This window comes from Acipenser ruthenus, chromosome 1 (assembly GCF_902713425.1).
Source record: "Acipenser ruthenus chromosome 1, fAciRut3.2 maternal haplotype, whole genome shotgun sequence".
Classification (NCBI taxonomy): domain Eukaryota; kingdom Metazoa; phylum Chordata; class Actinopteri; order Acipenseriformes; family Acipenseridae; genus Acipenser; species Acipenser ruthenus.
In genome coordinates this window covers 39,073,855-39,093,786 of record NC_081189.1, presented here as the reverse complement: position 1 = coordinate 39,093,786, position 19,932 = coordinate 39,073,855, and the positions used below count along the sequence as shown (strand labels likewise).

Here is a 19,932-nt window from a genome sequence, read left to right as displayed (position 1 = left end):
GTTTGTCCTTTACAAACAAATAATTATACATTATAAATGTCTTCCCCCTGAGCATTACAATTTTACACAACATTACAGTAACTAAAACAGTGGTTCTCAAACCAAATGTTTTGGTGGCCTCTCAGTGCATCCACCAACACAAAGTGTTTGTTATAATAAATAAATAAATAAAAAATACAGCAGCCCCTCTACTCTGTACTGGATCTTAATTCCCAGGTCCTTCTAATGATAAAATTGAGACAAAAATGTGGTAAAATGGAGATAAAAATGTGGTATTTTGCTAGATTTTTTTTATTTTTCTGACAGGTCAAAACATAACAGTTTAATCTTTCATATTCATTGATATCAATTAATACAACACCTAAAGTACATTACATATTAAAGTTAAAAAAATAAACAACAAATACTTTCACTTTCCTGTTCCAATCACACGCAGCCCAATCCCTAGCAATGTATAACAAAAGTTCTTCATGATTTGCAATCCTTTTATAAATCACAAAATTATATAAGAACATAAGTTTGAGAATGAGAAAAGGCCATTTGGCCCATCAAGGCTCTTCCCTTGTTAGCTAACCATTTTCCCCTACTCGGGGGAGGGGGAACTCATTTAAAAGCACAGAATCTAGTCTTTTTTTATAATGTTCCCAGTGATTTAGATCCTACTACTTCACCTCGTAGGCTACTCCACGCATTTGAAACATTTAATAAAACATGACATACAATCTATGTCTGTACATCTTTTATACATGTACAGCACGCAAGTGTGATCTACAGATGGACAGGTCCCTACATATAAAGATACTCTCAATAACTTGCTGTCTCAATTGGATACACAGTTCTCTAAATACTGTATGAGCCTTTAGCCTTCACAATAAACCCTTCTATAACCACATTTTAGTCTCCCCGTCAAACAGATAAAATTTCAGGTCCCAGGTCCCATCTGTGGTGTGATTTGGTTTATGGAGTTTTAGAAGGAAGCAGTTTGTTCTCATTGAAGCTGACCTAGTTCTCTGGCCATCTGCATTAATAATTCCGACAAGTAACACTGAACAGGCCACAACTGCAAAAATTAGTGATTTTTGTTTATATTATAAAAAAAAAAAATGTAAATGATTGTAGTTGCCATGACATCCAAAGCCTATAAGTACCTCTACTGTTTGTTTTCAAACACACTTTCCCTTGACTAAAATATGTAAACATACCAAAACGGATGTTGGCTCTTGTATATATATATTTTTTTAAAATGTATTAATATATATATATATATATAATATATATATATATATATATATATAAATAATGGGGATTGATTTAATTCTTAATACAAAGACGGTAAAACGTATATAGAGTGCTGAGAAAAAGTTCGTGAACCCCAATGATAATTATGGAAATTCCACAGTTTTACCTGGTTTTGAATCAGAACCAGTCTTTTCTTAAATATCCAATAGGGTTTATATTAACCAATTCCATGTTTTGAAACAAAATGATGTATAAAATTAGACAAACAATGAGTAATTAAGATTCAGGGTATGTGAAAAAGTAAGTGAACCCCTGGTTTTATCAGCTCAATTAAGGGGATAATTAGAATCAGGTGTTTAAATAATTAGGTAGATCTTCAGAGGTGAGTTTGGGAGGCCCCACCCCATATAAAGATCAGAAACTTTATGAGTTTGGTCTTCACCATACAGGTGTGTGGAAACACGTCATGCCACGATCAAAAGAAATCTCCGAGGACCTCAGAAAAACAGTTATTGATGCTCATCAGTCTAGAAAGGGTTACAAAACCATTTCTAAGGATTTGGGGCTCCACCAATCCACCAATCCACTGTCAGACAAACAGTCTACAAATGGAGAAAGTTCAAGACCAAAGTCACTCTAGCCAGTAGCGGTCGTCCTACCAAAATCTCTCCAAGAACAAACTGGAAAATCATCAAGGAAGTCACAAAGAACCCCATGCAAGGATCTGCAGGCTACTCTCACCTTGGTTAATGCGAGTGTTCAGAAAAAGACTGAACAAGAATGGTGTTCATGGAAGGATAGCCAGGAGGAAAAGAACATTGCTGCCCGTCTAAAGTTCGCCAAAGAGCACATAGTTGATCCACAAGACTTCTGGACAGACGCGTCAAAAGGTAGAACTTTCTGGCCTCAATGAGAAACGTTATGTTTGGCGAAAACAAAACACTGCGTTCGAACAGAAGAACCTCATCCCAACCGTCAAGCATGGTGGTGGAAGTGTGATAGTTTGGGGCTGCTTTGCTGCCTCAGGACCTGGACAGCTTACCATTATTGACACAACCATGAATTCTGCATTGTATCAGAAGATTCTAGAGGAGACTGTCAAGCCATCCATCTGTGAGCTGAAGCTGAACCAAAACTGGGTCATGCAGCAAGACAATGATCCTAAACATACAGGCAGATCTACAAAAGAATGGCTGCAGAAGAAGAAATTCCACGTTTTAGAATGGCCTAGTCAAAGTCATGCTCAAAAACCCACAAATGTCACTGAGTTGAAGCAGTTCTGTATGGAGGAGTGGGCCAAAATTCCTCCACGTTTGGTTGCAGTTGCTGCTAAAGGTGGCGTAACCAGTTATTGAGTCTAAGGGGGCGATTACTTTTTCACACTGGGGCATTGGGTGTTGCATAACTTTACTTTAATAAATAAATGAAATATGTATCAAATTTGTGTGTTATTTGTTCACTCAGGGTCCCTTTTATCTAATATTTGGTTTTGGTTGAAGATCTGATAACATTCGGTGTCAAAAATATGCAAAAATGCAGAAAATCAGACAGGGGGCAAATACTTTTTCACGGCACTGTACATAGAAAAAGTATTATATTTAACAATCTCTAATATGCATTACATATGCATATACACATATAAAAATAAAAATGAATAAGTAAATGGAAGCATCAGTGTTAAATCACCTACACCAAAGCATGGGAGACTAAGACCAAGAGCAAATTCCTCCATACAGGCAAAAGCTTCAGTATAACATGATGCACTCATCTATATTTTAAGAGTGTATTTACCCAGGATAAGCTAAGTGGGAGTCAATATCTTGCTCCCAGCTGAGTTTCTGTTTCCCTCAGTTTTACAGTTGGGTGGGACAGGGGCACAATGAGGTAACTTGAAAGCTCCCCTCAGACTGTCTCCCCCTTACTGTCAAATATCTAAATGTCAAGACTGTTGTTATGTTACTTACTATCTTTGTTTACAAGGTCTTCTTCTAAATATTCTGGACTTGAGAGAAATAAAATTGTCACAAGTATATTTTTGCGCAAGCTAAAACATTATTATTAAATGATGAAAATGATTCTAGGATACGTGAACCGGTAATTTTAAAAGCCACAAAAGGCTGAACTACCAGTCTGTGGCTAGTAATTAAATCATCATCCCTTTGACTGTTTGAAGTGCTGTGAGAATTACTTAACTGATGAAGTTTCACTAAATTCTGAAATGAGAGCATGCCGTTAAAGAAAGGCATTTAGCACACAACCCTTTCATGTTTTTAAGACACTTAAAAGCTAAAGCCTCCATCTGAGGACTGCCCTCTGTGGCTGTCCTAACAGTGGGTTAAGTCGCAGGTCAGTGAAAGTCATCATTCTGGGTTTCATTTCTGAAGGCTCTTGAAGTTGCTGATAAGGATGAACAGGTTAAGAGAGACTGACTGGCATGTTAAAATGCATGCCTCTCATACACAATTATGTGCTGGCTGAGTAGGCAAAGCTGATAAAGAGAACAGCAACAAGCAATAAAGCTGATTCTCAGAGAGGCATAGTTACTGGGAAATCAATAAAATTGCCCAAGATGTGAAAATGATCAATAATGTATTTCATTCTCCCCAGTTTATTGCTTACTGTGTGATGGCATCTGATGTAGACACCAAACTCCATTCTTACCAACAAAAAACAAACCCACATCAACATCAACCACGTATCTGCTGCCCTTGTTTAAATTCTGCATTTTAAATTCAATATTTTAAAATTGCAAATGCATATCTTTGAATTCCCGTTGAAATGTTTTACAGTTTCATTGTTCTGTTGCAATCACTATACTGTGAATAATATTTGTAAACTTTTGGGGATGTTTGGGAGAAAAAAAAAAAAAAAAATGTAATGCACGGCTGAGGAAAAAAGGATAAGTGAGTAAGAGGTTTCCCCTCAAACAAACTTTATTCAGGGTATAGAGAACGCACAAGAACAGTGAGAAAATAAAAACTGTCTATCTGTCTCACTGTTTTTTTGCCAATAAGAAGGTTTGAAAAACACAAGAATTGTCAACAGGAAAATAGAGGACCATTTCAACACCAGTCTTTATAGTTTATACTGTAGGATACTCACACTGAGGTTTCTGTCCCAGATCTGGATGGTTCCATCCTGACAGCCAGCTGCAATCAGCTTGCCATCCCTACTGTATGTGCAGCAGGTGGGGATCACCCTCTTGCCTTGCATGGACCGAGGTTTAAACACGTTCTTATGCTTCTTCTCATTGGTTACGTCCCACGTCCTCACAGTTCTGCAAGGAATACAACAATATGTATTTATTACTGTTTGGACAAGCTTAAGTTAATTCAAATATAAAAGAGCTGTTTTCAAGCTTTCAGTTCTCGGGCAGGGGTCTAATGCAGGCATTCCAAAAAGTAAATGGTTATCACCTGCTATTTTGCTTTTCAAGCAGAGTGTGAAAATAACACTCTGTCATGAAGATCTGAACACTGAATAATGTTGTTGATATACCACACATTCCTGAAGAGGCACATAGGAGGTGTGTCAGTCAGAGATGGACATAATGTCACATACTTGTATGCAGATTAACAAATTTAAAAACACAGAATATCATATAAAGAGCCATTCCCCTTCATAGGCATTTGATAACTCAATTACAACAGTCGGCACAGTGAACAAACCCTAGTGGTAGAGTGACTAAGATGGGCTGTGTAAGTTTATATTACTTAATATGAGGAAACTATTCTAGAGAACAGTGTAATATCAATCTGAAAAGATCTTAAGAGTTTAAAACACAATCTTGCCACGTTCATACTTTTCACACTGATGTGCTTTTTTCCCAAATTGTTTTGCTAAAGCCACCCAACTAAATTTCAAAAGAAATCAGAAAAACACAGTGTCCATTGTCCACTAAACTTTGCTACCATATAAAAGGTTTACCAAACTCATGATTGACGCTTGGCCACTTCAAACACTTGTGCCAAAGCTTGTGTTCACTGTGCTGGTTCTGTGTAAATATTTCCTCTGTAACCCATTCCTGGTCATTTCTTATTTAGCCAAATAAGAATTCATTTTAAGGCTGGTATTTAAAAAAAAAAAAAATAAATAAAATAAAAATAACAAATATATATATATATATATATATATATATATATATATATATATATATATATATATATATATATATATATATATATATATATATATATATAATTTCTACTGAACTTGGCCTCTCAAAATACAATAGCAAAGGCTGAAATTATCACTTCGATACCTTTACAATAAATAACATACAACTGAAATACTTGTTTTTCCTAAAAACAGAGCACAGATACAGGTATGACTTTAAATTACATATTACTTCCTAATTCTCTGCTCCACATCTGCACAACAGATTAAGAATTGTAATAATCAATCATCAGGAGACAAATCTGATTTTACTCCGTTATTGTGCTTGAATTTGCAGTGAGAAGTGAGGCAACCCATGTTTAGCTGCACTGCTGTATTCATTACCAAGGTCAGGCTACATTTCCTGTGTTCCTCACAGGAATAATAATTTGTACAGTAAAATAATTCCACGTAACAGGTGGCCTTCCAATCTTCTCTTAAAATCGGAAGACGGTTGCAGTGCAGATCTGCCTCATCTACTTTTACTGGGAGGGCATTAATGGGTTTTACTCATGCCCACTTAAAACAGTATTCTTTTTGAAAGTACCTTAAATTAAAAATATTCCTTAATGTAAATTTGCCAAGTATCTTGAGCTAGAGGGATATAATCCCTAATATATGCCCTTAGAATCTATGTAACCGCATCACAAAAACAAATCAAACAAGATCACTCCATCAGCTGTTAACAAAATGTCGTTTTAAAGTCAATTTTAACCTTTTTAATAAGATGTCAATTGAGGAATGGCTAAATGAAAACATCCCGGAAAATAGGAGCCCCTCTGAGATGTCTACATTCGCTGTAAGTAGTACAGAGAGAAGTACTGTCGGACAAACTGAACCGGTTTCTTCATCAAGCTCTTCTGAAGGGTAACACTGCTTCTGCTGTCCAAGTATTAGGCAACTTTCCCAGAAGCATTTTTAATAACTGCTCGATATCTGGAAATATTTAAATCAACTGCGAAGGAAAAGAAGAAGAAGAAGAAGAAGAAGAAGAAGAATACATCTTTTCACAATCTTTTGTTCTCTGTGTATTCAAATAAAAGTATACAGTTTTAAAAACTGCTTTGTACATTCATTTTATAGAGAAGATCGTTTTTATGGAGGACTATTTATAGAACGTTCATTTTAGAGTGCTTATGTGGAAGGATTTTTAGAACCCTGAAATCTTTTCGTGTTCAGGGTGGGGTTGTCTTGCGAATGACCCCATCGCAATGCAGAAAATTCACTTAACCCGAACCCGCTCATCCAAAGTCACAACCTAAAACAAGCAGTGAGCAGCAACGTCCCAGTGCGGTCTTCTAATTAAAGCTACAGTACCAAATTTGCTGCGCAGTACACAACAGAATAAAATAACACATCAAATAGCAAACTAAATATTAATTTATTTGTGTTTTATTCATCATATGTTAACATTTTATAGCAATTACAGGTTTGAAAAACATTATTAATTTTCAAAATCTGGTACCTGGGAAGGGGTTTCATTTTTACATCTGGAGTTGAAGTGGTTAAATACCAGCTTGATGAACACATGTTCACATACTTAATTTCAGATGACAGCCTTTCAACTTCAGGTTTGCAGTTTAGTTATTTGATTCAGATATGACACAAATAAGAGTATTAATATAAAACTATCCTGATGAATCAAACAAAGAGCTGAAACAGAGGGTAGACAGAGATAGCGATAATGATATCACAATTTCTGATTAATCTGCTTCTGATAAATGGCAACATCACTGTTTAGTTCATTAAAATATACCAACTTATCTCCTTTCCTCTCAGTCCCACATGAGCCCCTTTCACACAGGCATGCTCTACCCGGGTCAAAACCTACCCGGATCAGGACCCGGTGTCATGTGGGTCGGCTACACAATTTCACGCTGCTTTTGATAAAGCAGGATGACCTGGGTGACAGATGCAAGTACACAATGCGCGTATCAATGCCATGGAAGCAGCTAGTTACGGACACTTCCATCCAAACTGCTCTAGATTGAAAAGTTGGCCCAAATGCTGATTAGCACAAATGTTTATTCATCCCTGCTGCAATCTGGCTCATGGTGTGTCTCAATCAACAAAAATATGGCTAAACAGAAATGCTCCTTGTGGAAGCGAAATCTTCACGCTGGAGTGGTTGATTGTTATTTCGTCGGCTTACGAACGGCCATCATGCATTTTGTCTCGCTGAGCCTGGGTCAAGGCATGTCGATCCACATCCTGAGGTGGGTCGCTGCGACCCGGGTCATGCGGGCTACAACACAAGTACGTGGTTTCACACTATGCAGGATTGTGACCCCGGTTAGGAGTGCAAGTGTGAAAGGGGCTACAGATGAATACAACAGAAAAACAGATGGGTGTAGTAACTATGAAATTAAAACTAGTTTTAAACACAATTTTAATAACAGTTCTTCCACTGAAACAAGCAGTTTTTAGTACAAGTTTACATTACTGTATATTCCAGCAAGGATTAACTTGCAGACATATGTTTGAGCATCTGCAGAGCTGGTGCTGCAAATCATCACTGTCAAAAACCAAAGCCTCAGAAATATATTGCTCCACTTACAAAGTCTCTTTCATATGCAAAACTCTTGTTGTGAAAACAAAAAAGAACATAGCAAGTAAGCAAAGTGGGAACTGGGAGCCATCTTTTGGGAATATACCCTCTATATTATTTGATAAAGCCAATCATTTACCTTTTAATTTCTAAACATTTTTCTAAAATATGTTACAACCTTGAGGGTACAGAGAATCTATCATTCATGCCGAGTTCAACCTTGGTGCTGGGCAGTGAGAACTACTGTAACCAATGACATTGAATAAACAAATGTATTTTTGCTAATCATACCATATTACAATTGATGTCCTGTGTATCATAGCAGTTAACCTAGTAAAAAGTGTTTTTCTAAGATATGTTAAATTAAAATGCATCAACTAAAACACATTTCTCTAAATAGAAATAAAATGCATAATGTGACAATTATGTAAAAGGTTATATATGTAATAAAAATGATATACTTGTATAGTAAATACTAAATAGGTATTTGGTAGTGAATTATACTGACCATTACTAGAAGGAAAAAGAAGAAAAACACCTACTGACTTGCATCACATAGCTGAGCCTATTGCTCATTGCCAATTTATTTGTATCAGATAACCTTTCTTAAGCAGTGGATTGTGAGACACTGGTTCTTTATTTTTTGGGGCGTGTTTAGTTACCAACTTACTGGGCATTTATCCCAAAATAAATCTGGATTTAAATTGGGCTTCAACCGTAGGTCGTGCCCAGTTTTTCTTATTGTTACAGACTTTTTGCCGTGCAGGGAGAGAGATGACAAAGTGAAGGAGGTGTTGCATTGAACTTACAAATCTAGCCCTAGTATTCATTTCAAAAGGGGGGTTTATTTTAAACTGCATCTTTTTCAAACATATTTGGTTGAACAAAATCAAAAGAACTAAGTGCCCCACAGTGTGTTTTAGACTTTGAACTTGATCTGCTTTTTCTTGTGCCGAGGCAGAGGCAGAGTTAGTAGCTCACTTTACTGCATGTTGCTATGTGAAGTAAGCAGAGAAATGTGCTACCAGGGCAGCAAAAACAGTGCGCTTTACAAATAGGAGCGTGTAATACAACAAAATTAAAAGAAATGACAAAAAGTGCATGGAATGCATTGGAGCGCAGCTATATCCTAATATTACAGCATTTTTATTTTAATTTTTTTAGATTTACCACCATCCCGAGTTTCTTGCTCTACAAAATCTTACAGTAAATAATACTTCTCAAAAGAAAACAATATGGAAGGTTGTGGAATTTTGTCACATACTTTTTGAGATGGAGAAGTAAACGAAACTGTAGGACAGAGGAGCTAACTGTTTTGGCTCAGTAAGCGGCAAATAAAACACAAAACAACATGACTGCATGTTGATTTTTAAAAATTGCTACTTTGACTGCACTCCATTTGGTTAGCATTCATTGTGGTGGTAAAGTAAAACAAAGTTTTTGCACGATTTCCTGAATCCCACCTATGATTGCTGTCCCCACAAACATGACCTGATACAGATTTTAAAACTTCGTATGCGGTTACTAAAGGGTGATCCTATATGTTCTTGGATGCAAGCTTCTTTCATAAATTAATCCTAATCAGTTCTTTAAATTTGTGATCCTCCCAAATAACTTTATTTCACACAACTATTCTGAGGAAATATCTGTAACCCCACCCATTCAAATCTCTTTGTAAACAATTAGGTCAGTATGGAGAATGAAGCAACATGGAGCTCCCATGTAATTGGGCAAGCTGACAGCAACAGAGTACTGTAAATCCAAAATTATTAAGAGAATGCAAAGAGACACAGTATGTCATGGCTGAGCAGTGATTCAGAGCACTGTTTCGCTGATGCTCAGTTTAAATCCCAATAGAGCCACTTACATTGATTGGACAAATTCACACTGTCTACAGGGTACGTATGGGCGAATAGGCAGCAGGGTGGCATCGATTAGCCTGACAGCCTGCAAGTTGTGCAAACGATCACCAGAATGTCCCACAGCGATCACTCCGGATTCATTCCTTGTGAAACACTAGTAATGTGTGCATTTATGAATAGCTATTATGGTATACAAACCACTGCCAACAGGTGATATTGCTGCCAGAAACACAAGTAAACTTTCACCTGAAATGTTTGTTCACAAAATCCCCAAAAGATTCACATGGGTTACTACCATCAGACTTGCTTCTTATTCGACATTTTTTATTATCATCAACCAGAATTTAATTTAAAAACAGTTGCAGTTTCATATGCAGACAAGCACAAGTCAGTTACACAAACATGTAAACAGTTTCTAAATGCCAAAGGATACTAGGTTTCAGAGTTGGACTCAAAACAACACATCAGGGCAGTAAATAGATTTACTAGTTCCAAGTATTTTATTTTATATTTATGGAACTCCAGGATCACATGTTCTGGGCAGACCTGTAGTTTGCAAATAAGCCTGACAGTAATTTATTCACCATCAAATCACAGAACAAAAGACCAGGAACAGGGAAAAAAAGCTTTTATTTTTCCTTATAATGGTACAGTAGGAACAGTATCATTTGTACCCATTATTATACTGTTATTTATGTTTTTATATCCCAAGTAAATTATAAGACTTGGGGATACATTTTTATTGAAGATGCAATACTGGATTTTACAGCTCACTTGGTGTATCATCCCCTCACCTGTTCTCCCTGAAAATAGCAAATGTTAATATTTTGTTAACCGTGAATTGACTGAAAAGCTGTACTGCCTGTGCATTCCTGGTTACGCCTAGTTAGAGAACCTTTATTACATTGATTGTCATTGAAAAACCCCCTGTTGCAGAACTCATTGCTGGTGCAATATGCAAGAATGCTGAATTCTGTCATACTGTATGCTACTGCACATTGATAAATGACTCCACCTGCTACTTCAGAAACATATTGCTGTTTATACAAAAGCCTAATGGAAGCAACAGCTGTTTTAATGATAATATGGCTACAGTCTAATGTAAAAGTTCCCTGAGACGACTTTAAAGCCGGATTTGTTTCATGTATGGGACATACGATGAAGAGGAAATTCAAAAACACAGGTGCCCTCAGGATAGCTTAAAATCTTCATAGCAACTTTGCTTTACCAAGGCATTTTAACACCAACAGGTATTCTTGTTCCGGCTGAGATTCTCAAAAAGGGAGTGAAGCATAAAAACCCAGCAGGTCGTACAGCAGGTTTACTCACTTACCAGAACTGGCTTCATGGGCAACCTGAGGCTAATCATACAACTGCTTTGACATCTTTTCCCTTCCAGGAGTAAAGGGGTGGGGAATCATTGTATCCTGTTGCCAAAAAAAATAAAAAATCTAAAAATTTGGGGCTATACTGTTAAAAGCTTTAATCTCCTGTCACTGTTAGCAGAGACTAATGGCCTCTTATCAGTTATTGAGGTACAGTGGTAAAAAAAAAAAGGCAAAGTGGGCTAGACAAAGAAACAGCCATAAAACTCCTAACTTTAGATACTGTAAAGAACAATTATATTGTGAGCTATTAATAAAAAAGGTACAAGCATGGACTTCTAAAACAAAGAAAAGTGATTTTTCACTAACTAAAAAGGATGGCATTGCATTTGCTAAGAAAATATCCAAGAAAACTAACTATCAACAGAGGCAATCTATGACAGCAAAGGAACATTTCTTTGTGCTAAGTCAGGTTTTCCACTGTAGGCTATTAATGCAGCTCTGGCAGGAAAAGCTTCAAGTATATAATAGTATAGCTGAGTGGAGTTTATTTTACCAGGAAAAACCCTTGAAACAAATGTTTCAATTTCAAGGAGGGACCAGGCATGACCGCAGCAAAAAAATAGCTAAATAAAAATATGTTTAATTAACAGAGTCCTCAATATAACCATTATAATAGGAGCAGTGGTGACACAAAGTACATTAAATGGAATAGCACCCAGTAATATACAGTGCAACCAGTTTGGAAGATAGGTCAGTTTACATGGTGGTATAGAAAGTCCTCGATTTAGTCTGGATTTAGACCAGTTAAAGTAATCAAAAATGGGTTGATCAGATTAAGTAACCAGGTTTTTATTTGCCTTGATAGATTTGAAATTCTCTTAAATCTGAATAAAGATCGACCTTGTTAGCCGACACAATGACTGAATACTGTTGGTGCCTATCCCTATAGGTCTGGGTCTGCAGCTGCTCTGCTATCATCACTCTACCTTTCTGCCTGCATGGAGAGAGGCAGACACAAAAAATATATCCATTTATTCAAGCTTATTGAAATGGCCATACATTTTGATGTAATCTAAATTAGGCCTCTTTAATCATAATGAGTCCTAATATACACAAAGCCCTACAATATCACGTCTAGATCAAAGGATACGTGTGAGGTGTGAAAGCAACTATGATCAAAGCATTTTACCCTATCTACAATTAAGAGGTTTTGCTTGACCAAGCAAAAGCAGTACAAGTGCCAAGAGAACAGAGGGCTTCCTAAAGAAAACAGCAGATCCCTTCACCGATTATCCAAGGCCATAAATAGTCTGTTGCTCTCTTGGGCAACTGTGAGCAAGATAAAGATCTACAGCTCAAGCTTAGCTGTTGCTAACATTTTGTAGTTGTCTACCTCAGCACACTCAAGCCTAACTGAAAGCTCCATCAAGGAGCCTCGTCAGACAGCACCTTAGGACATCCCAGCAATTTGTACACATCAAGGTAATCTCGGCAATCTTGATTCCTCCACAATCGCAACTAATTTACTGCAATCAGGTTGAGACCAAAGAAAAAGGCCAGATGTCTTCCTTGATGACATGGGAGAATAAGTCATTCTGGAGGGGTGAACTCAGGATCTACGCTTCATTGTTATCTACTGTAATAAGATTTTTCTACTCCTATTTTTAGGTTACTGACAGATTCTTACCACTTTGTGCCTTGGGAATCAGAAGCAACTCAACAACATGCAGATGGAAATTAATTATGTCCATCATAATGTCTCACGTACCCCGATATTTTTATAATATTTTTTTGGTGGCCAAATGAGCAGGGTTCACTTGCACTCCCTTATTAAGAAGTTATTTGCATTTGGAACGAGAATTTCTCTCCCTAAAAAGAGAACTACATGGAAACACAAACTAACCAAAAGGTACTACCAAAATAGCGTGAGAAAGATGAGATTTATTTTTTATTTTTCCATGGAAACCTCACCATAGTTCCTCAATAGGTACTTCATAATTACATTAAAAAATAAAAATGGAAAATCCTTTCCTGGAGAGTTAAAACATATCACTAGAAACATTTGTCCAGCTTTCCCATAGGAAAATTAAAATGGAAATTCCAAAAGGTAAAAGGTTGAAATGGCATGTCATGCTTGTAGCCCATTTTCTGTAATATAAGCCTGAGAACAATGCATCAGTCAACAAGAGCAGCATGTGCCTTGTTTCTGACTTGTATTCAATTTCCCCACATCTTATATATTTTTTCCAGATCACATTTTTAACTTAATAAAATTGTTTAACGAATTTAAAAAAAAAATGAAAAAAAGAAGAAAAAAAAAAACACAAAAAAAAATGTATTTCAGTAGTCTTGTGTATAAATGGCCATGGGAACTTCTGCCACGATAACACTCCAGTTTGGTCTCAAGCACCCAAGTTATTGATCTTGAAAAGTATTTCATAACCTCTATATTCCTTTACTTTGAAACATCAATTAGCTAGATGGTAATGTGGCAAAATGTTATTAAAATATTTTCAAACCCATTTTATAATTAACAATTCTAATAAGACCCATTTTATATTAAAAACAAATACAAACATGCAAATCAAAACTTCATATAGCAGGACTGAGCTCACTTGTAGCAAGCAGTGACATGCACGGAGTGGCAGGCCTAAAATTCTTTGCAGTTCCACATAAGCACAATGTAGTGGGCCGCATGTTTCCTGTGCATTGCTCCCATCTACACTGTAGTTCACCTGTGTCACCCCAATTGTTTCACAAAGGGTGCACCTTTCACATGCTTGCCGGCCTGCTCTAGGTCTGCCACTATTTCTCATAGGGAGTGGCCAAATCTCAATGGAAACTTATCATGGTCCTTTTGCAAATTGCCAATGTTAAAAGAAGAAAGAGTAAAAGAATGAGTAAAAATAATGCAAGTAATAAAAACAATTGAAAGACAGGGAAATAAAACTGGTAAAAAAGACAGTCCATTAGCATAAATACCAATTTCTCCATTCCATTTTATCTGAATATCAAATGAAAACTTCACCTAAATACATTTTCCCTTTTAAAATATATATGGGCAATATTTAGGCTTAACAGTAAAACTCAAAAGGCTATCTTTGCAGGCACTGATGCAGAAAAGCATAAGTCCCTCGACAGCTTTCAGTTAATTGGAATTTAGATCAACAGGCTTACCCTGTGCAAGCGCAACAAATTAAAAGATATCATTTAATTGATAAGTATAAAAAGGGATCAGGTTTAAACACACATGGTTGGCATACAATAGAAGGCAAGTGCATTACAGTTTCTCTCCTATGAGGCCCATCCTTGGTTATATTTCTAGTTTTAAAACAATCAACTCCCTCATAATCTATCAGTTTCAGGACAGTGGAGCTGGATTGCATTCTGTAATTATGGGAATAATTTCTTTAGCCACTAAAACTTCAGAAAAAGTGAACTTTGTAATATAACAGCATTAAAATGTTTTTAAAGAATTGTGTGCAGACTTATTCTAGTTAAGAGTGCCATACTGTTGTTGCCACTTTGAGAATGTGGGCTGGTGGGTTTGTCACTGTCATGAAGTGTTACATACTGTGACCAGGCTGGCTGGTGGGGGACATCAGGCCAGGAAATGAATGCAGAACACACAAAAATACTACCTTTTAATTCTTTGCATCCACGTTTTAAGAATGAAGCCTACTGTTTGGTTTTCTGTCTCAGCAATGTCAGTCCCAGACTGTTGTGTAAAATTATATAATAAATAAACGGGAGAGAAAAGAAATGTGTTAACCAGATTATTCTGCCTTTTATTGCAACTATGGTACCATTCATTGAGCGAAAATTGTAAAGCGTACTTTAGTTGAAACCTTCCGACAAAAGGGGTACAGTTTCAAAAAAAGTTTGAAAACCAGTGCCCTCAGATTGGCCATTTTCCAGCCAAATTTGGCTTGTTTTCGAAGCATCTAGCGGGGAAAAAAATTCATTTGGCTGTTTGGCTATTTTTTTGGCTATAAGCATTCAGGATTATTTTCTGTAATATATTACACTGGACATCTTAGACTTCATTTACCATAATGCTTTGTATAACTATTGGTCCCACCCACCCTCAGTCTGTCCCACCCACAATCACACAGCATCCAATGAAGCATGTGATTTTTTATTTATTTTTTTCAATATTCTACGATTTGTTGCCCTTGGCAGGAAGCACCAGCGGCCATTTTGAAGGTTGAGCGCTATAAATTATTTAGGTAAATATATATTTTAAAAGTTCTGTAATATAAATGGGAAAGTGGTCAAAATATGCTCAAAAATATAGGCGCGAATGGGAAAAGGAGCAACAATTTAATCCGTGGTTAACTAGTGCACCGGGTGATGAAACAAAAGCATATTGCAGGTACTGCAAACAAACCATTTCGGGCCCACTACAGCGATCTGGTCTCTCACGACACTGACAAACATAAAAGGGCAACTGCTCCTCGTAGTTCTACGTCAATGATGGACCGATTTGTAGAAATCAGAGGATATACCAGCAGCAGTTTGAAAAACACTGTTAAAAGGATGCTAACTGAGACTTGCAACTTATTTCACTCGCCGATGTCAGTCATCGACCACTTACTACCAGTGTGTAAAAGCTGCTTCTCAGATTCAGAAATTGCATCGCACATGAGAATGGGTCGTACTAAGTGCACAAGTTAATTATTCCAAAATCAACTCCTGACAGACATTGGACAGAATCCCGTCGGTCTCTTAGTTGATGAATCAACCGATGTGAACAGCCAAAAACTTCTCTGTGTTGTAATAAGGTACCACTCTAAACAGTCTAACAACATTGCAACACATTTTTTGTCAATGCTGCTCGTTACAGATGCATCTGCAAACGGATTGTATGAGTTGCTGACTTACTACCTGGAATCTGTTGAATTGAATATCCACAACCTTGTGGGCATCGCCAGTGATGGAGCTAGCATCATGATCAGTAAGAACCGTTCTCTTTTTTTCTTTGTTAAAGAAAGATGTGCCCAATCTCATACAGATAAAGTGTGTGTGTGTCATTCACTGCACCTTGCATGCAGTTATGCGTTGGACGAGCTTCCCCGAAACACGGTAGGTTTCCAAGTCTGTGAAACCTACAAATGGTTTTCTCATTCCATCAAACGTCAGCAAGCGTACAAGTAGGGATTCTGATTTTCGGTTTTAACCAATAAAACCCGATAAAAGTACTGGAGTCTTTCAACACTATGAATCTGAAATTCCAAGCCAAAGATGTTGACCAAACCAAGTTCTTTCAGGAGCTAGAAATGTTTGTGAAACACTTGATGCAGGAAATCGTGAACCCCATTTTTATTTCACGTACAACTGACTTACTGGACAGCGACTGGAAATCGCATATTATGCATAGTGATGCTTGCCAGCTTGGGGCCTCTTTTGCCTTAGCTCTGACAGAAAACCCTGTGCCTCATGATGTGTTGGCAGAATTAAAGGAACGGTAAAGTCATTCATTGTCACTGCTGTCGAACAAGTCCTACAGCGTTTGCCCGGTAATATACAGCAGCTACGACACCTGTGCTTGTTTTCGTCTGCATCTATGGCAAAATACACATTCAACGACATGTGTGCTGCGTTCTCATACTTCATCATCCCAACAATGATTGGGACACTTCAAAATGAATATAACCAAATATCACAGCTTTCCATTCCAGAAAATGAAAAGGATAATATCACAAAGTACTAGTGTTGCCTCTACAACTACAGGGGCAGTGCTGGGAACTACACGGTGATTCTACCTGTTGCCAATGCTGAAACAGAAAGGATGTTCAGTGCTGTTTCTTTTTCTGAAATCGGATTGACGAAATGCTCTCGGCCTGCAAACTTTAGAGAATTTGTTGCAGGTCCGGTTTGTCCTACAGGCCAAAGGAAAATGCTGTGATTCGGTTACATTTGGGGAAGACTTTAAGAATGTTCCATGCAGCTAATATGTACTGAAAAGGAACTTTTGTCTGCAACAAAAGAATGAAAAACTTTTTTTTTTATTTTTATTATTTTTAACAGCCGAGTGTTACTGACCTATAAAGTTACAAGGCATGTCAGTCATTGAAGTTTATTTTTGAACTATAAAAAAAATGCCTGTAACAGAATGAAGAAAGACTGTGTTTTTTTTTTTTAACAGCAGTCAGTGTTACTGTATATAAGTTCTGGACAGATTGATTCACTGGTGTTCCTGTGTACCACATTCCTTTTTCTTCAAGTTGGTTCCTTATTGCTGGTTGCTTGCAGTTGCAGCAGGTAAGACATTTACAGTGTTTCAGCTATTGTTTTGAAATAATATAAACTAATTTATAGGCCTGTTGGTAACAATCAGTGCGTTTACATGAGCATAAGAATTCCGATATATTTCGAAAAAGTTTTCCGAAAACTAATTCCGATATCAAAAGTCATGTAAACACAGTTTTCGGAAAATGTATCGGAATATTCCTTAGGTCAGTTTTCGGAAAACAGCACCTAGAAATTTCCGATTCAATTCCGAAAAAGAACCAAATGTATATCATGTAAACGCACTTTTCGGAAAACTTATTCAGATAGCGTACTGCACATGTGCAAACTTTGACCTTCATTCCTGCACGTGGTTTTAGAAAACATAGAAAGTAATAATATGTAGTCAGTCTGCATGGATCCATTTGCTCCGTTATTGAATCGTATTTTGTCATATACAGTGCCTTGCGAAAGTATTCTGCCCCCTTGAACTTTGCGACCTTTTGCCACATTTCAGGCTTCAAACATAAAGATATGAAACTGTAATTTTTTGTGAAGAATCAACAACAAGTGGGACACAATCATGAAGTGGAACGAAATTTATTGGATATTTCAAACTTTTTTAACAAATAAAAAACTGAAAAATTGGGCGTGCAAAATTATTCAGCCCCTTTACTTTCAGTGCAGCAAACTCTCTCCAGAAGTTCAGTGAGGATCTCTGAATGATCCAATGTTGACCTAAATGACTAATGATGATAAATAGAATCCACCTGTGTGTAATCAAGTCTCTGTATAAATGCACCTGCACTGTGATAGTCTCAGAGGTCCGTTTAAAGCGCAGAGAGCATCATGAAGAACAAGGAACACACCAGGCAGGTCCGAGATACTGTTGTGGAGAAGTTTTTAAAGCCGGATTTGGATACAAAAAGATTTCCCAAGCTTTAAACATCCCAAGGAGCACTGTGCAAGCGATAATATTGAAATGGAAGGAGCATCAGACCACTGCAAATCTACCAAGACCTGGCCGTCCCTCTAAACTTTCAGCTCATACAAGGAGAAGACTGATCAGAGATGCAGCCAAGAGGCCCATGATCACTCTGGATGAACTGCAGAGATCTACAGCTGAGGTGGGAGACTCTGTCCATAGGACAACAATCAGTCGTATACTGCACAAATCTGGCCTTTATGGAAGAGTGGCAAGAAGAAAGCCATTTCTTAAAGATATCCATAAAAAGTGTTGTTTACAGTTTGCCACAAGCCACCTGGGAGACACACCAAACATGTGGAAGAAGGTGCTCTGGTCAGATGAAACCAAAATCGAACTTTTTGGCAACAATGCAAAACGTTATGTTTGGCGTAAAAGCAACACAGCTCATCACCCTGAACACACCATCTCCACTGTCAAACATGGTGGTGGCAGCATCATGGTTTGGGCCTGCTTTTCTTCAGCAGGGACAGGGAAGATGGTTAAAATTGATGGGAAGATGGATGGAGCCAAATACAGGACCATTCTGGAAGAAAACCTGATGGAGTCTGCAAAAGACCTGAGACTGGGACGGAGATTTGTCTTCCAACAAGACAATGATCCAAAACATAAAGCAAAATCTACAATGGAATGGTTCACAAATAAACATATCCAGGTGTTAGAATGGCCAAGTCAAAGTCCAGACCTGAATCCAATCGAGAATATGTGGAAAGAACTGAAAACTGTTGTTCACAAATGCTCTCCATCCAACCTCACTGAGCTTGAGCTGTTTTGCAAGGAGGAATGGGCAAAAATTTCAGTCTCTCGATGTGCAAAACTGATAGAGACATACCCCAAGCGACTTACAGCTGTAATCGCAGCAAAAGGTGGCGCTACAAAGTATTAACTTAAGGGGGCTGAATAATTTTGCACGCCCAATTTTTCAGTTTTTTATTTGTTAAAAAAGTTTGAAATATCCAATAAATTTTGTTCCACTTCATGATTGTGTCCCACTTGTTGTTGATTCTTCACAAAAAATTACAGTTTCATATCTTTATGTTTGAAGCCTGAAATGTGGCAAAAGGTCGCAAAGTTCAAGGGGGCCGAATACTTTCGCAAGGCACTGTACTTGTACTTGCTAGAAACGAAGTCATTGTATTTTATCTTGCTCTTAATTGTATTAATACTTGTACTGTGATTCTTGAAATGTATTTTTGTTTACGACTGTAAGTCACCCTGGATAAGGGCGTCTGCTAAGAAATAAATAAATAATAATAATAATAATAATAATAATAATGTCAGGGATAAAGTAATATGTGTCCGTATGTATTTTTTTAATAGCCCATACTGAAGCAGCAAGTTTTCCAGCTTTAAAATTACGTGATAATTTAAAATAATGTCTGCAAAAGAAACTGGTAATATAGAAAAGGATGAGCTGTTTGAAAGGCTGATTGCACATTGTGGTGAATCTAAAAAAAGGTATTGGATAGTAATCTTTTGAATTTGTTATTGGATTGGTCTCCATTCTATCGCAGAAAAAATGTCCGGTCTGTTCAAATCGTACTTAGGGTACTACAGTACTTTGCATGCAAAAATATCCTGAGT

At 37.2% G+C, this 19,932-nt stretch overlaps 1 protein-coding gene across 1 annotated transcript in view; it reads right to left on the bottom strand.

Moving 5' to 3' along the window:
- Positions 1-19,932, bottom strand: part of LOC117420669 (WD repeat-containing protein 70-like) — a 130,473-nt gene that overhangs the window by 69,978 nt on the left and 40,563 nt on the right. The window contains exon 11 of the mRNA XM_034034191.3: positions 4,342-4,516. Coding sequence (XP_033890082.2) covers positions 4,342-4,516 — 175 coding nt within the window. The remainder of the gene's footprint in view (positions 1-4,341; positions 4,517-19,932) is intronic.